The sequence below is a fragment of the Diadema setosum genome, chromosome 7 (assembly GCF_964275005.1).
Source record: "Diadema setosum chromosome 7, eeDiaSeto1, whole genome shotgun sequence".
NCBI lineage: Eukaryota > Metazoa > Echinodermata > Echinoidea > Diadematoida > Diadematidae > Diadema > Diadema setosum.
The window spans coordinates 34,041,256-34,058,727 of NC_092691.1; the positions used below are offsets into that span (position 1 = coordinate 34,041,256).

The following is a 17,472-nucleotide window of genomic DNA, read 5'->3' on the forward strand; positions in this document are numbered from 1 at the left end:
CTCAAGACCACGTGTGTTTGGTATAGCGAGGGAGTGCAAATTCTCTCAACAACGTAGTAGAAACAGTAGTGAATACTCTAGTATATACACAGTCGCACACGACCCACATTTAGATATAACACATACGCACAAACATAAAGGGTACTCGCTGAATGTACTCATAGTTTGGGAGTAAATTCTAATATGTAAGTCTGTTTGTGTAGCAGAACAATTGAAATTTTGTCAATTTATTTTGAGTACATGGTCACTTGAAAATTGCGATGTGATGACATCATCAGCTCACTTGTTAACATATATCATCTGTTCGAGAACGTTTTTTTTTTTGTTAAAATTAGCGAAACTTCATAATTTCATATCTTAATCCCCCAAATTTCATTCATTCTGATCAAATTTTCACATTTTGGCTTACAAAATGTTACTCTTTATTTCAGACTTACTTTCAACTGATCAGGAAATTAATAATATCTCTCCTTGACTAACACACAAAATCTAAAATTTATACTGAATTTCCTTGTTGACATAAACTCAAAATAAAGAAACTAGTGATGGCGACTAGGCTTATGTGTAACGATATAGTTGCTTAATTATCTACCATGATTAAATTTTGTACAATTCTTTATTCAACAACCAAGGGGAGAGTTGAGTGCACAATAGTGATGACATTACACCTAATTAGCAAAATGTGGATGCAACGAATACCAATAACATGGGAAACTAAGATTCCACACATTTTCCTACATGAAATTCCTACAGTCTAAAAAAATGAAACGTAAATCGAAATTTTTAATGTTGTTCCTCCTCAAACCTTTATAAGCCTTGTTAGATTTATAAATACTAAAAATGTTCACATTTTTTCAATATTTTTAGCTACAAAATGAAATCGCAAATTCAACATTTCATGTGTGAAATCATTTACAACAGGTTCGAGGAGTGGCAACATAAAAATTTCAATCTTTAGCGTGTACAATTCTATTCATTTGTTACAATATTTGTTGGTTTCTTTCTTTCTTTTTTCCTTTCTTTTTGGCGAAGTCAAATCTGCTGCAGCTGCATGGATAGAGTAATTTTCAAGAGCATCGATTGAGTATAAATGTTTGAGAGATTTATCGAGAACTTTAAAACAGGAAGATATTGTACAGTGGACTCCCGCGTTATAAGGAAGTCCTCGAGACCGGTAGTTTCTTTCGTTATTAAAATTTCGTTATAACCGAACAAAAAAAAAAAAGAAAACAAAGAGCGGATAATGTTGCAGCCTGAATTTTTACTTCGCTGTAACCGGAATTTCGTTATAACGCGAGTGCACTGTATTCGGAAGGGTATCACTTAAAACTTCAGGTTTTCTCCCGTATGACTATGAGAGAATACTTAATACACAAAATGTTTTGTTTAGTTTTTTGTTTTGTATTGTTTTGTTGTTGGGTTTTTTTTTTTTTTTTTTTTTTTTGCTCACGTGGACACATCCTTTATAAACTCTTGGAAGCAGTTCTGGATTTAAACTGTGGTTAGAGCAACTGGCTTTGATTGTATGCTTACATCACGTTATGGAATCAGTTTCGTATGTTATGCTAACAAGAAAGTGGTATGACTGGATCAATTATGCGATACAATTATATACACAGTAAAGTCGGTGCATTAGGGAAGGGGCGGAGCAGAAAGAGCAATTATTTAGACTTTCAAGGATTTTGTTTGTTTGTCTGTTTTCGTGGCTAAATGTCACTGGAGGGCGGAAGACAAAAGCTTCGTCTTACACCAATGAATAAGGTCATGTGACGATTGCTGCCATGGCGTGCTCCAAAAAGAGAAGAGGCGTGACAGAAAGTAGGCTAATAAAACTTGACATGACTGATGTTCCTAAACAATGCCAATCACCGAATCACTCCATAAATCACTCGTCTTTCGAGACAAAGGGAGGAAAATATAAAGCATTAACTGATGCAGTATATACTGTATACGTGTAGTCTCGAGACTATTATGCTCATAGGCCTACATAGCCACACACGAACACCCATAACGCGCAGACGTACAGAAGTACTCACTGAATCCACTTATATGTTTGTAGGTAAATTCCAACAAAATTTAAACGCAACTTTCTGTTAAATTCCCTTAATACACAAGCGCAGAGAGTGGGTGAGGCAGAGAAGGACCCCCCCCCCCATTGAGGTGCCGTGGTGGTGCAGCTGCATCATCCGCTGGAAATATACATTCAGATAGAGTATAGGACCTACCAGGACCTTTATCTATACATGGCCAGATTGTATCTGCGAACTGCCTTATGATAGGAATGAACCACTATGTTAAAATGAACGTCTTTTTTTTTTTTTTTTTTTTTTACATACAATCTGCTTTCATCGTGGAGCAGTGTGCTATCGTATGATATGGAAGAAGGTGAATGCGTACAGGCACTGATTGATGCTATGTGCGTAGTTCAATCGAGAATACTTAGTAGGACATTTTATTTTGCCTGCTGACATTTTTTTTTTTCGTTAGAGTTCTTTCATCAAACTCTGTCAAAGTAAGTATTCAAACTCCCTTCAAGTTGATATTACTGTCTACGTCATTACGTAGCTTCTCCATCGATTGAACCACTTAAGGAGTTATTCTCATCTTTTGCATTTCCTCGTAATAGGGCATCTCTTTTTGTACAACTTCTATGATATCTGGTGTCACACCCTCTAGCGTTGTTGTAGTTGAAGACGGCTTGAAACAAGTGCTCTTGAATGCACTTCTAAACCACTGCATGTAGGCCTACTGGGGAGCATCTCTGACGTTGGAGCAGACACTCCGCCACTTCAACACCACGTCGGCGGACTGGTCCCAAGTTAGGAGGTCCTCCGAGTACGGAATGTTGAGAGCATGGAAGAGGCGAGGGAGCATCTTCGACGGGTTGCTTATGAGATCGTCGATGTCCATGATGACCATGCCTTCGTCGCCCCTCTCACGGAGATGACCCCACAGCCTGTGGAGGGACCTGAAAGCAAACTCCGTGTCCTCAGTAGTCGGGGGAAGGCTCAAATGAACGTGAAATGTATCTGGGTCGGGCTTCTTTTCCATTTCTGGTAGAGGAAGCTCAAGGGCCGCCTTCCGGTAGGACTTATAGACCCTGACCGGGTGCTGAATCAAAAAGAGATGCCGGAAGCCGCTTACTTTATCAGGGAGGTATCTGAAGCGGGATGGGGGTATCCCAAACCCAATGTCCTTGACGAAGACAAATCTTACTGCTGGGCCGATAGAATCGAGCTTCTTCTTCAATGCCGCCGGTCTGTTCCGGTCTGTTCTGTCTGTTCAAATATAGGGGGAAATATTTTATTCTACTGAAATGTATTGAACAGCAGGTATTGTCAGGTATATGTTTGACTCTACTTATTTCCGGAGACCGCAAAACCGGGGGAAGGGGAGGGGCTGTCCCCAAACACTTTTGATTCTCACAAAAAGGAGGCCGAACCCCATAGGACCCTTGACCAAACCATGAGCATTGCTCTTGACACCCCTTCACACACACATACACACACACACACACACACACACACACACACACACACACACACACATACACACTAAGAGAAAGATAACAAATTGGGCCACCCCAGGGTTCCGCCAGACAGCTGGAACTTCGTAAACAGTGTAATCTGTAAAAGCTTTCACAATTATTTTTACGAACTTCATTGTATTATAATTTGTAACGTTTGTTTCCATATTCCAATTCTTGCAATGGTAACCGTTGTCAAATCTCTGAGATGCATGCAGATGTTTATATACTGTAGGTCATTTGAAAACGCAGCCATTGCATTCGTATTGCATGCGAATTTGTATGAAAATGAACCCTCATCAAATTGAAAGGACAAAAATGTAGATGCGAACATGTCAAAGCTAACATTCATTATTTTTGCGATTGTACATACACTAAGTGTATGGGGCTATAACATTATATATGCCGGACCTTGTCCAAAAGTCTAAATCAATACAATCCAATTGCAAAATAAACATACTTGAACGATGAAATTAAGTTCACATAAAAGTACTCACGACAGCATATCTGGATTTGCGATGTCTAAAAATTGCCCGTCGAATGCCTTAGCCAAGTCTGCATAGAATTCCTCGTTGCCTTCGTACTCGAGAGGGAATGACGATCTGTCATATTTGTGGAGGGCGATGTACATGTCACACAAGACTTTGGAGACAATATACGGTTCTAGCCAGACTTCAGCACCCTCTACGAAGCTCATACACTTGGTCACAGCGGTTGACACTGACCGGGGCACGCACCAAATGATAACGCGCGGGTTCCCACTGTCCGTAGTTTCTCTCTCAGTTCCTGAAGTAGCCATACCACTGGTCACTCGAAAAAGACCCTATCAGCAAGAAAATAAACACGTTCGTTGTTGTAACTCTGATGGTTTGTTATTCTGAATATTCGTTATTCCGACGGTTCATTGATCCTAAAATGAAAAAAAAAAATCATTGTTATGACGTTTCATCAATCCGAGAATGAAAAGAGATTTGTTATTCCAAAGGTTCGTTAATCCGAAAATGAAATGAAGTTCCTAATTCCGAAAGTTTCTTGTTCGGAATTAGGAACCTACAGATACACGAAATTTATGCCTTCCGCTATTTCAATCCCACCTCCAACATTGCCTTCGAGTAGCATCAATATCAGTATGCAGTTCAGCGGAAGGGCGCGGGGGGGGGGGGGGGGTTGGACGATTTTTGCAATCGCGTCAAGTCTCTTGCATCATCTTGTACGTTCTCAGGGGACATGAACGATCAAATCAGAACTAGTTCATCGACAAGTGCACGTCCTCCTCGTTGCGTCGTTCGTGAGAGTAACCTACTCTAACATCGCTTCTCAACATCGCCAGAGTCAGCGAGGAGGCCGACACTCGGGCGTCAGTTTATTTCACAACGACACATGGACGCGCATACCGCTAACTTCACAGAGTAGCAGCATCGTCTTCGTACTACTCGAGATCGGCTTCACCATATAGACATGACCGTCGACTTTGGGACTTCGACGACGGTATCGATAAAAGTGGATGATGGGTATGATGGACATGACAAACGACCACGTCTGGCTTCTCCTCATGTACGCCTTTTTTTTTTTTACCTAGTCGGCTCGAAGACGCTCCTGCCGGTTCAAGGTGAATCTAAGGGAAATCGACGCAGACGGGCACATCGTTCGACGGTGAAGGTGTCACGACCACCAGCACGGAGATAGATCTATTATCCCGGTGGGCAGTTGGCTTAAGAGAAACTCATTATTGTGATACGGGACTAAAATCCCAGGATAATTATCGCGAACGGTAAAAAAAAAAAAAATACTCATTAATGTGACAACATTAACTCTGCTGAACTCGGTGAACACACACACATACGAAAGGAAAGACTGAACTTCCATAAAGGTGATGTGTTCATGCTTTGCTATTGTATGTCCCTGTTCCTGTGAAAAAATGTAGAACGTGTATCCCTTGTCATGCCCTATCATGTCGCGTTTTGGCATTACTTCACATTCTATCCTTGCAAATGTCCAGTGTATTCTATTCTCAGTGTCTAACCACTCCAACTCCATCCGCTATCGTTAATGTCTTTAATGTTGTAGCTATTTTCAGTCAAAGAATATTATATTGACGTTATGTAACATGTCTTATGACTAGATAACATTACCGCTTTGCTTTGGTAAAAATATCCTTCTTTTGGTCTTTGCGAAATTCATACTTGACAAATCATGATAATTGTGTTGAAGCTTACAATATAATTTAGAATTCAACTCGTTTGTGATACTATGAATTTCATACTCGTGTATTCATGTCGATTAACTCAATTCATGGAAGTCAACGGAATACAACCAATGCTATGTATCCCTTAGCATATTGCCACCATACCCAAAACATTCGAAAAGTGCACTTTTGATAGAATCAGCGAAACGCTTTGAGAATTACGCGTTTGATGGAATTTCATATAAATGTCTATTTATTCCCATACTGGCTTCGACTAGAAGATTGATGAACGATGAATGAGTATCTTTCGTATCAGATTCCTATGCTTAGGCCCTATGTAGAAAGTCCATTCTTCTTGATCTTGTTCTGTGTACGAATCCGTTATGCGATGAAAAGCAGACTTAGACATTTTGGTTCGTGTATATATCATGTATAAATCAATTTCAAGAACCTGGATTCCAAAGTCATCCAAACCACTTGACCTCATTTGGCATATACATCTTTACATCACGTTGTGGAATCAGTTTCGTATTTCATGTGAACATAAAATGGTATGGCCCAAAGAGATTCTAAATCTATTTGAATATGACCATACAATCACGCAACACAAATATTGTGTACACATTATCGTAGGTGGGCCTACATCAAGGAAGGTAAAAAATGGAGCAGGTAGAACGGTGCAAATAACTTTTGAAGATTTTATTTAATCGACCCACTTCCGTATAGAACACAACAGAAAAGCTTCTTTCACCAAAGGACATGATCATAAAATATATATGTTTTTTTTACATTCCTTATTTGAATTTCATTCAATATCAGTAATACTTACATTGTATGACAGTAACATGCGATCGCATGCTACAAAAAGAGCAGAGGCGTGACATCATACGACCTACAGTGGTGCCTGATGTTCCCCAAAAATGTCAGGTACCGAATCACTCTAAAGGTCACTTGTGTTTAGTGGAGAAGGGAGGGAAATATAAAGCATTTTGCTGCATATTGCAATGCATTTCTCTCCACTACCTGTAGTCTCGAAACAATGATATACGTGTAGCACACATACACACACACATACATACACATACACACAAGCATGCATTACACGCAAACATACACACAAACGTAAACGGGTACTCAACCCACTTTAAATTTGTGGGTTGATTCTTTTATATCATACTCATATATATATATATATATATATATATATATATATATATATGTATATATATATATAATGAACATAAAGAGCATATCTTTTGGTTAAATTCCCTTACAAGCGCGGAGAGAGAGAGAGGCAGAGAATTAAAAAGGAGCCTCCCCTACCCCCCATGAGCTGCTGTGATGTTGCTACTTCATCATCCCCTGGAAGAACACACGGGGGTACCAGGACCTTTATCTGTTCATGCTCATACTGTAGATGCAAAATTTCTTGTGATAATATTGGAATGAACTCGGAATGAACGTCAAGAAGTGAGTTTTTATATGCATGTATCTGCTTTCGACGTGAAGCATGTGTGCTGTGTGGTATGTAAGAAAGTGAACTGTCATTGGCATTTAATGATATCGTCTGCGTAAACCTGAGAATATAGGACATTAATTTTGCTTGCTGATTTCTTTCTTTTTTATTTGTTTGAGTCCTATCAGAAAGAGCATGATGAATTTACCTGGCATCGGTACAAATAGATAATAATATTTTTTGCTCAGTTATTTCAGTATCGGCTTTAATATTGAGTTTCCTTTCAAGGACTCTGATGAAGTAATACTTTGCTCGTATTTAAAGAATATCGTATTCCCAAATGCATATAACAAGTGACTGAAATAAGTATTCAAACTCCTTTTTAGTTTATATTACTCTCTAAGTAACTATATTCCATCAATTGACCAAACTAAGGAGTTATTCTCATCTTGTACATTTCCTCGTAATAGGGCATCTCTTTTTGTACAACTTCTATAATATCTGGTGTCACACCCTCTAGCGTTGTTGTAGTTGAAGACGGCTTGAAACACGTGCTCTTGAATGCACTTCTAAACCACTGGGAGTAATGGGGAGCATCTCTGACGTTTGGGCAGACGCTCCGCCACTTCAGCACCACGTCGGCGGACTGGTCCCAAGTCAGGAGGTCCTCCGAGTACGGAATGTTGAGAGCGTGGAAGAGGCGAGGAAGCATCTTCGACGGGTCGGTTATGAGATCGTCGATGTCCATGATGACCATGCCTTCGTCGCCCCTCTCACGGAGATGACCCCACAGCCTGTGGAGGGACCTGAAAGTGAACTCCGTGTCCTCGCCACATGGGGGAAGGGCCGACAGAATGTTGAACGTCTCTGGGTCCGGTTTCTTATCCATTTCTGGGAGAGGAAGGTCGAGGGCAGCCTTCCGGAAGGACTTATAGACCTTGACCGGGTGCCGAATCAAAAAGAGATGCCGGAAGCCGCTTTCTTTGTCAGGAAGATATCTGAAGCGGGATGGGGGTATCCCAAACCCCATGTCCTTGACGAAGACAAATCGTACTGCTGGGTCGATACAATCAAGCTTCTTTTTTATCATCGCCGGTCTGTTTGCAAATACAAGAGGAAGTTTAATATTTCAATTTTTTTTTCTGCACATACTAATTTTACCATGTTTGTCAAAATAAGGAATTATTATGTATATACAGGTACCTAGGCCTATTCTATTCGGCTCAATTGTATTATTATAGGCCTATACTTGCAAGGTTCTTATACTGGGCAATTTCTGCTTCGTCATTTGAAGCAGTCCTATCAGAGCTTTATAGGCACCTGCCATTAACAAACTTGTAGGCTACGGTAATGTTTGTCATAGTCCACTACAATATCGCAGCTACGTGATGTCAAGCATTGAGATATGTGTGCAGCATGATGTGTTTTTAATAGTAGCTATAGCTAGCTTATACACTGCTCCGGTCGGGGAATTGCAGCCGTCTATACCATTAACTTGCATTGATTATTTTATTCGTTTTTGTATTTCTATTTTTATGGCGAAATGACAAGGAACGCATAAGGCCTATGTCAGGCCGATTACGTAGGCCCATAGGAGGAAAATGCATGTTTGAACAATACCAAGAGCCACAATCAATAATTCTTCTGGAAGATACTGAACTAACTCATGTAACCATCAGCACTAGACAGGGGACTGGACAGAGTAACATCGTATTGTGTCAAGCTTGAATAACCCATTGACTACCGTCAGACTGCAAAATATCTACCAACTACTAAAATCAAAGAATTAAGTCCAGCGAAATTTACTCACGATAACAACTCTGGATGAGCGATGTCAATAAATTGTCCGTCGAATGCCCTAGCGAAATCTGTATAAAATTCCTCGTTGCCGTCGTACTCGAGGGGAAATAACGATCTGTCATAATTGTGGGTGGCGATGCACATGTCAGTCAAAGTTTTTGAGACGCAATACGGCTCCATCCAGATTTCAGCTCCCTCAACGAAGCTCATGCACTTGGTCACAGCAGTTGACACTGACCGGGGCACGCACCACATGATAACGCGCGGGTTTCCATCGGCCGTAGATTCTCTCTGAGCTCCTGAAGAAGCCATAACACTGATCATACGAAGAGAGACTGTATCAGCGAGAAATGAACTCTGTATTTTTCTCTCTTTTCTCTTTACGGTACAATTCAGTTTGTCAGTACGATGCCCATTACTTAAGATCCAGTGTGATTAAAAAGTCTGCAACGGCTTGTATGCCCAAGAATACACACAATACCTGTAGTAGTCCCACATTTAAACTAGGAGACCCATATACAAACGTACACACCTGTGGGTGTGTTTGTGATAGCTTTTACAAAGTACAGGTATCACTTGTTTAATGTAGCGATATTAAAGTAAACACTTAAACAGGCTTAATGCCTATAAACATGAAAATTAAAGCTACAATGGAACTGATTGTTATATCCACGGCCGGCGGAACGAAGGGGGGGGGGGGGGGGCAGGGGGGCTTGGCCCCCACTTTTTTGCACCATACAAAGGAATACATAAGGTGTCACCACTTTGGCCCTCCCCCCCCCCACACACACACACACACACACACACTTTTTTTACCCCGGAAGTGCGTAAGTGGCACTAGAAAGAAATAGATAGAAACCTTGAAGTGTGAACGCGATAAGGTTATTTCCACCCGGAAGTGGAGGGTGAAAGATGAGCTGAAGACCTGTTATTTTTGTTGTTGTTGTTGTTGTTGTTTTGTTTTGGTTTTTGTTGTTGCTTTGGTTTTTTTTTTTTTGTTTTTTTTTTGCTTGCCAGCTTAAGAAACCCGGAAGTGGCACCAGAAGTTGCCGAAAGACTATTAGGCAGTGGTGATAGAGTGACTTGTGCGCAGCTGCTGCTATATAGCGGCCAACTCGATCAGGGACCCCACCATTGAAAGACCATAATGTATAGGCCTTGGCATGAGTGGACGAAGTTGAGCCAATCAGCTTATGGGTTCACATGCTCAAGGTCAAATGTCAAGGTCAAATTCTTAAAATTTCACTCTTTCCCCATATCTATGCAATGTCTTAAGATATATTTTTGGAAACTTTATACGTGTATAGTGTAGGCCCTACATGTTATGCCAGATAAAGATTCTCTATACAGGTGAAGATTTTGAGCCATGGGGTCTAAGGTCAAAGGCGAAGTGAAAAAGGTACAAAGTTATTTTCCCGTATTCCGGAAATGGTTCGAGGTACTGTCTGCCTGACAATGATTACAGGTTAAAGGTCAGGTTAAAATGCTAAAATTCTAGCTATTTGACACTGAAATTACACTTTTTCCCCGAACCCTGGAGATTGCTAAATGCATAAACTTACTCAAACTGGATAGATACATGCATTACTGTACGATGATTCTGTAGGCAAAGATTTTGGCCATGTGGTCAAGATCAAGGGAAAAAACTCTTACCCATATTTTGAAAATTGTTCAAAGTATTGTCATGAAAATGGATGCTACCAGTTTATAAATATTTGAAGAATTGCGGGCCATGGGGTCAAAGGGCAAGGATCAATAATGTCAATTGAAAATTCTCAGATTTCTCGAATAGCCCTATACTTGCTCTTTCAAACAATGTAGCCATTCATCCAAATACAACCTAGTTCAAGGAAAGTAAATACTCAGCACATTTGGGGCAAAAATGAATGTCATTTCATTTTTTTTTTTGGCCAATTATGTGAAATTGTCTCACATCGTTGAGACGTAGGCCTACGTACGCTAGACATACTGAGAAAACCATGCGAAAAGACGGAAACATTTTTACCAGTCGCCTGTAGTGACATTTCTTGTGCTTTCTATAGGGCCTCTTAAGGATTCCGTTTCACAAAGTTTTCACAAAATAGGTTTTTTGACATTCAGTAAGGTGAAATTCAAATGAATGATTAATGAAAAACTCCTTTTTTATGTGTTTAGTTTCTATGTTTAATACCTGTCATGCTTGGTTTCACAACGAAATATGCAATTTTTGGGGGTATGATGAGAAGCCCACGGTGACGCCATTTTATGTATATATTATACAGACCTGTAAATCAAAAGTCTGATGCCCTTTTAGGGTCCATTCCTGAGGTATTCTAACGCGACTACAGGTAGTACATTTTGTCCGCCCCCCTCCATGAGAATAAGTTTCCTTTATTTAAAAAAAAAAAAAAAATCGAAGATGACCCTATTACGCTGTATTCATTGCAACTGGTATGCCTCCGCCATCTCGCCTTATTATTTCCAGTGTGATTTAGAATGCATAGTGACAATGTGAGATGACAGTTTCACGTGATAAAAAAAATGAAATAACGTCTTTTGAACAAGCTGTATAAGAAAGAGAGAAAAAGAAAGTTGTAAAATATTGGACACGCAACATTATGGTTGGGTGAATCAGGCCTGCTGAACATGCCGCTACTTAAATATCTACTGTAGAAGAACACATACGGTGAACTCACACTCGTCTTGACCCGCACCTTGTGCAAACTCCGAAGCAGTTAAACTTGATAATTTTTTTTTCTGTATATTTATGTAATGCAGTTATTGTACATGATTACAAAGTCCAAAGTGATAATAAAATTGATGGTCACAAGTGCCTGACTAGGTAATGAAGACACTTGTAACTGATGTAGGCCCATATATCGATAACAATCTTACTGGACTCAGGGACACAGGTTTAAGTTCATAAAACATGTGAATACTGTGTTTGATGTTGAGGAGTATTAACAAAGTTGACGGGTTCACGTGCATGTAAAAGCAAATACTCTTTTCATCGTAATTGCAGTGTGTGTGTGTGTGTGTGTGTGTGTGTGTGTGTGAGAGAGAGAGAGAGAGAGAGAAAGAGAGAGAGGGAGGGGGGAGAGGGAGAGCGATGGGGTGTCCACATTTTGATGTACAAGCTGTAGGTCTCCACAAAACGCTGATGTTTAGTACTAATATAGCAGCATTCCAGGGACGTAGACAGGGAGGCAGGGACAGAGTATGCACCCCCCCCCCCCGATCACAAAGTGGGGATGACAATCATGTGTGGTCATATTCCAAGGTTTCGGGGATTTTTTTTTTTTTTTTTTTTTAATGAGTGATATAATTTTGTGACAGAAACTCGTCCAAAAGTGCAATGTGCATCAGATCAATGAATTTCAATTCTGAAAATCAAAAACTCCCTCACGTGGGGAATAGGTCTATTGTATACCCCTCCCACACCCACCCCGGTTCCTTATAGCCCTTGGAGGGTTGGCAAATTTCAAATGTTCAAAGTGTGCCTCCAGGTCTTTCGTTTCTGTCAGTGCATATTGGCGAACGCTATTTAAGACGACGCTATTATAGGCTAAAATGGTGTTGTTCTACACATGAGCGAGATGGCTGTTTCCATTGCTCAGCTAGGAAGACTGCGTCGTCTTAGCTTTCGCGTCGCAGATCTAAAACTCGCTATTGACAATTTGAAACGACATTTTCATATGATTGGCACAAAATTAAAATAACGTGTTTGAACAATATTTTACACATCGCCAAAATGTAGTGACAGTTATTTTCATTCCTTGGTCCAAGTTTCACTTGAATGGCAAAGTTGGTTCATAGAGAAGTATATGATTTGGGAGTTTTAGCAATTCACTTGACCTTTGACCCTTGCTTTTTGACCCTATGGCCTCCATCTTTCTTCAAATAATCGCTAACTGATAATGTATGCATGAATGCTGAATGTACTTTAAGCTATTTTCGATATGTAGGAAAAATTGTAAAATTTTAGCATTTTTACTTGACATTGGACCTCATGGCTCAAGTATTTCTGTACAGAATCATTGTGCGGTAATGCGAGTGTATACTCAGTTTCATTGCATTGAATCATTTCCAAGAGATAGAAAAAAAAAAGTGGTTCCAACATGAAATAGCATAACATTATTGTTAAATTTAGATATGACATTTGACCCTTGACCACTGACACCAATGACCCCAAACTTTTGCTTAAGCAAATCTTTATCTGGTAATACTTGCAGGCCTATATATACGTACACTATGTATAGGTTTCATGATAATAGGACCACCTTCAGGCATTGCAGAAATCAACCTTGAGCACACAAGTTGGTAAGCACAGTTGAATAGTCCACTCATACATACATGCATGTTATACCTCAAATGGTTCTTCAGTTTACGCCGCCTAAAACCTAAGAACATAATACCTTCGGCAAGGATCAGTTCGTGACGGAGGCGTAAAAATACGTCTCGCACATGCCCTTGAAGAAAGAGATTTAATGTGGTGATTAAGACATAGAAAACTGAAATACCACATGGATCCACTTTGGCGATGTCTTGCTAATGCACATCTGCTCGATTGAGATTTTCAAGGATTCTTTCCCCCGCCTGAAATTCTCAAGGGAACAAAATAGAAAAACTCCCGAGTCAAGTGAATATGGTGACGCGACGCTACCGATTCTAAACATAATGTAATAATATGCTCTAAAACGAAGAGGAATCATGTCGGCATAAGTTGAATCTGGTGACCAATCAGTAGGCCTACTCTGTCAAGGCGACATGTTTCTGGTGCCGAAGGTGCATGAGTGTCATTATCTCTCTACGATGTAGTAGATCTACCAGAAGAAATAATAGTGAACATAATGAGACACCACACATAAAGATTATGTACTTTACATAATTGCATCATAAAAACATATAGTACATAGGCCGGTACATGGAAGCATAATTATTTTCCCTTACCTGAAGACGTTGAGGACGGGCCTGTTTAACACGCTGCTACTTTAATATCTACTGTAGAAGAACACATGCGGTGGATACGCACATACACCGCACCTTATGTCAATGTATGTAAACACCGAATCATTTAATTTTGATAACTTTATTCTGTTTATGTAGTGCTGTTGTTACACATGACTATAAAATCCAAAATTATAATGCATAGTGCCAAACAGTGCCGTATTTGAGTGACAAAGGGACAAGGACACAATAATCATAACTAATGTGAGTTACGTGACTAATGTCGGCCAACAACAAATTCAATCTTCCTACACATTGGACCCACGGGCACAGGTTTGAGTTTGTGTGACAGGTGAATATTGTGTTAATGTTAATGAGTAGTAAAAAAAAAAGTTTGCGAGTTCACACGCTTACAAAAGCAAATATTCTTTTCATTATAACTGCAGTGAGAGAGAGAGAGGGGGAGGGGATGGAGTAATAATAATAATAATAATAATAATAATAATAATAAAGGACATTTATATTGCGCAGTTACTATAATAATATACTCTACTGCGCATTACAAAATAACATACATACAAGAAATTACAAACATAAATTACATTACTTCAAGAGATGACTTTTTAACCTGACCTTAAACTCATTAATTGTAAAGAGAGGGGGAGGGAGATGGGGATGTGCACATTATGGATTCACGTGTTTCATGTAGGTCTCCAAAACAATATTAAGTTTTGTACTAATATTACAGCATTCCCTACAGTAAAACAACAAACATTAGATTCGCGGCACAACACTTTCGCGTATTGCCGTCCATGATGGAGTACACAGTTTTGTACCGGCAGTCAGTGCTTGTTTGGATTAAAAAAAAAAATTCCCGTGCACTCTACTTACGCGATCGATCCTTTGCTCCTTGCGAAATTCGTAAAGGTTAATTTGGGCTTTAGATGTATATATTTTGAATTTATTCTCCTTTAAACGGGGTGGGGCAGCCCCTGAGCGACACAGTAGCTCATTATCACGTCTATGATATGTACGATAATAAATTGACAGGTTATTAAAGTAGCACGCAGAGGGTTAACGAAGGTTCGTTTATTTCGATGAGTCCGACAAAGGAGGGGGAAGGAGAAGGGGCGCGGGCATCCAATACAGGCATTTAATGGTACGGCTCCGGATGCGAAGGGTGCCAGACAGACCTATGGGACCAGCTGAAGATGTCGTCTGCCTGGAATCCATGAAAAGAAGAGTACACGCTTCGTAATGAAGGCGTTATACTGTCCAGAAATTGAGCAAAGATGGACACATGATTAAAAAAATGTTCAAATTCGGCATGATCGTGTAAACTCCCTGTCACTCGTGAGGACATCTTAAGCCATCGTAACTGACCGCCGATCAAATTTCTTTTATGGGAGTTTCTCAGGCTTCGGCGGCAACATGCATTCTCTCGGGTGTTACAGCATAATTCTGCTGTAAGTTGCTGTTTTTGTCCATTCACATAATAATTATCCACCTCTCCATTATGGTCTTCTTTATCCAGGGTAAATTCAATGGTGATACTGTTCTTTCAGAGGACTCTGCCACTATTATTACTCTGTCGTTGCTATATAGATATCCAGTATACACCTGGGTCGAGTGGAACATTGTGGGTAAAAACATCTTGTCGAAGGACGTAAAGCACTGGGCGGGAATCGAACTCGGGGGCCCTCCGATTGGGAGTCAAGAGTCCTAATAATCCACTATGCCACAGTGCCCCCCTTGATTTATACTGATTGGACATGATATGGAAATAGGTCTATATTATACAAAAAACTAGAAATGTCGCTATGGCGACTGATGCCATAATGCATGATTCTCCCAATAGGTGTATGGTACAATGTCTTCACAATGTGTTATGACAGTTTCACAAAACTAACAAAATATTGAAATGACAGGTTTGTCAGAAATATCTTGAATGTTCACTTTCCTTGAACTAGATTTGCTATAATTGTCTAAGAGTGCAGGTACCTGTATTTGGGGAATTGAGAATTTTTTACTTGACTTCTGACCTACCCTTTTATAAGTTTATGCATTGAATAATTTTCAAGGTATGAAGAAAGAGTGTAATTACAGTATAACATATATATATATATATATATATATTTGCATTTAAACCTGACCTTTGACCTTTGACCTTCTGGCTGGAAATTTCTCAGAGAATCTCCATTAGGGAATACATGTATATATCAAGTTTTAGTTTTAAAAATAATAATGTAAGCATTGCATATACTAGTATATGAGGGAAATAGTAAAATTTTGAGGAGTTGACCTTGACCTTTGACCCCCTGACTAGTGACCCATGACCCCTACATTCCCTAGAAAATCCCTGCCAGTCAGTACATGTGTATGTACCAAGTTCCAGAAGATACATTGAACCATTTGCAAGAAAAGTGAAATTGTAACATATTCACCTAACCTTTGACCTTTTGACCTTTGACCTTATGACATGAAACTCTCTCTGGAGAATCTTTATGTAGTAGTACATGTCTACACTAAGTTTCAAGATAATACCTTCGGGCATTGCATGGATATGGGGGAAATAGCAACGTTTTTAGCATTTGACCTTGACCTTATGACCTTTGACCTCTTGCCAATGTCACTAAAATCTTCTCAACTAATTGCCCCATCATACATCATCCTTGGACCAAGTTTGGTGAAAGCTGCTTCATCCAGTTTTGAGTTATCACGTAAACAGATAAATTTTAGGATTTGACCTTGATCCTTGACCTTTGACCTCTGTCCAATTTCACTCAAAAACTAATCAAGTAATTGTCCCATCATACATCATCCTCAGACAAATTTTGGTGAAATTTGCTGAATCCAGTCTTGAGTTATTGCGTAAACAGATACAATTTAATGATTTGACCTTGACCTTTGACCTTTGACCTTTGGCCGATTTCACCCAAAATCTAATCAATTAATTGCCCCATCATACTTTATACTTGGACCAAGTTTGGTAAAATTCCAGTCAATACTACTCAAGTTATTGCGTAAACGAATGCGGACGGACGTACGTACGGACATACGGACATACGTACGGACGGACGGACGGACGGACAACCCGAAAACATAATGCCTCCGGCACCACTTCGTGGCGGAGGCATAAAAAAAATGTACAGGTGAGAGGATGTTTATTGAATACTGTAGTCAAGATTCTTGAGGGTATTTACGATGCGGTGTAATATGTGCATACTAGAGAGTGACCTGCATCCCCACTAACGTCATTGTGCATTATTTGTTTTATAAAATGGTTCTATGAACTATTTTTCATTTACCTTCATGGGTAAATATCAGTCAGCTACATGCAGAACTTGCTCAAAAGCCAAGATGTCCAGAAAAAATGTTTCAGATACACTGGACACGTGTGCAATTGTGACGTCAGTGAGGGTGATTACGGCAAGCCACAGTTGTGCGACTACGAAATTTTGCATGTAGGGGTATTTGGGGGCGCTGATTTAAAAAAATTGCCTAATCCAAGAGATCTTACCATGACCACTGGGTCGGCCGTCATTTTGAATTCCAATATGGCCGCCATTACAAAACATT

The 17,472-nt window shown here is 39.8% G+C and overlaps 1 protein-coding gene and 1 pseudogene across 1 annotated transcript; both read right to left on the bottom strand.

The window, feature by feature from the left end:
* Positions 1-2,586: 2,586 nt before the first annotated feature.
* On the bottom strand, positions 2,587-4,325 carry LOC140231197 (uncharacterized; annotated as a pseudogene).
* A 3,272-nt stretch (positions 4,326-7,597) lies between these two features.
* On the bottom strand, positions 7,598-9,279 carry LOC140231198 (uncharacterized). Its single transcript, XM_072311345.1, has 2 exons — positions 8,978-9,279; positions 7,598-8,264 (listed from the first exon to the last, which is right to left on the bottom strand). Exons 1-2 carry the CDS (start codon positions 9,277-9,279, stop codon positions 7,598-7,600), a joined length of 969 nt encoding a protein of 322 aa, XP_072167446.1.
* Between the last annotated feature and the right edge of the window lie 8,193 nt (positions 9,280-17,472).

Excerpts from the sequence above, each read along its gene's own strand:
- LOC140231198 (XM_072311345.1), bottom strand. The coding sequence starts at position 9,279 with ATGGCTTCTTCAGGAGCTCAGAGAGAATCTACGGCCGATGGAAACCCG. Across the intron at positions 8,265-8,977 it reads GCTCATCCAGAGTTGTTATC|ACCGGCGATGATAAAAAAGA; the intron begins GTGAGTAAATTT and ends ATTTGCAAACAG.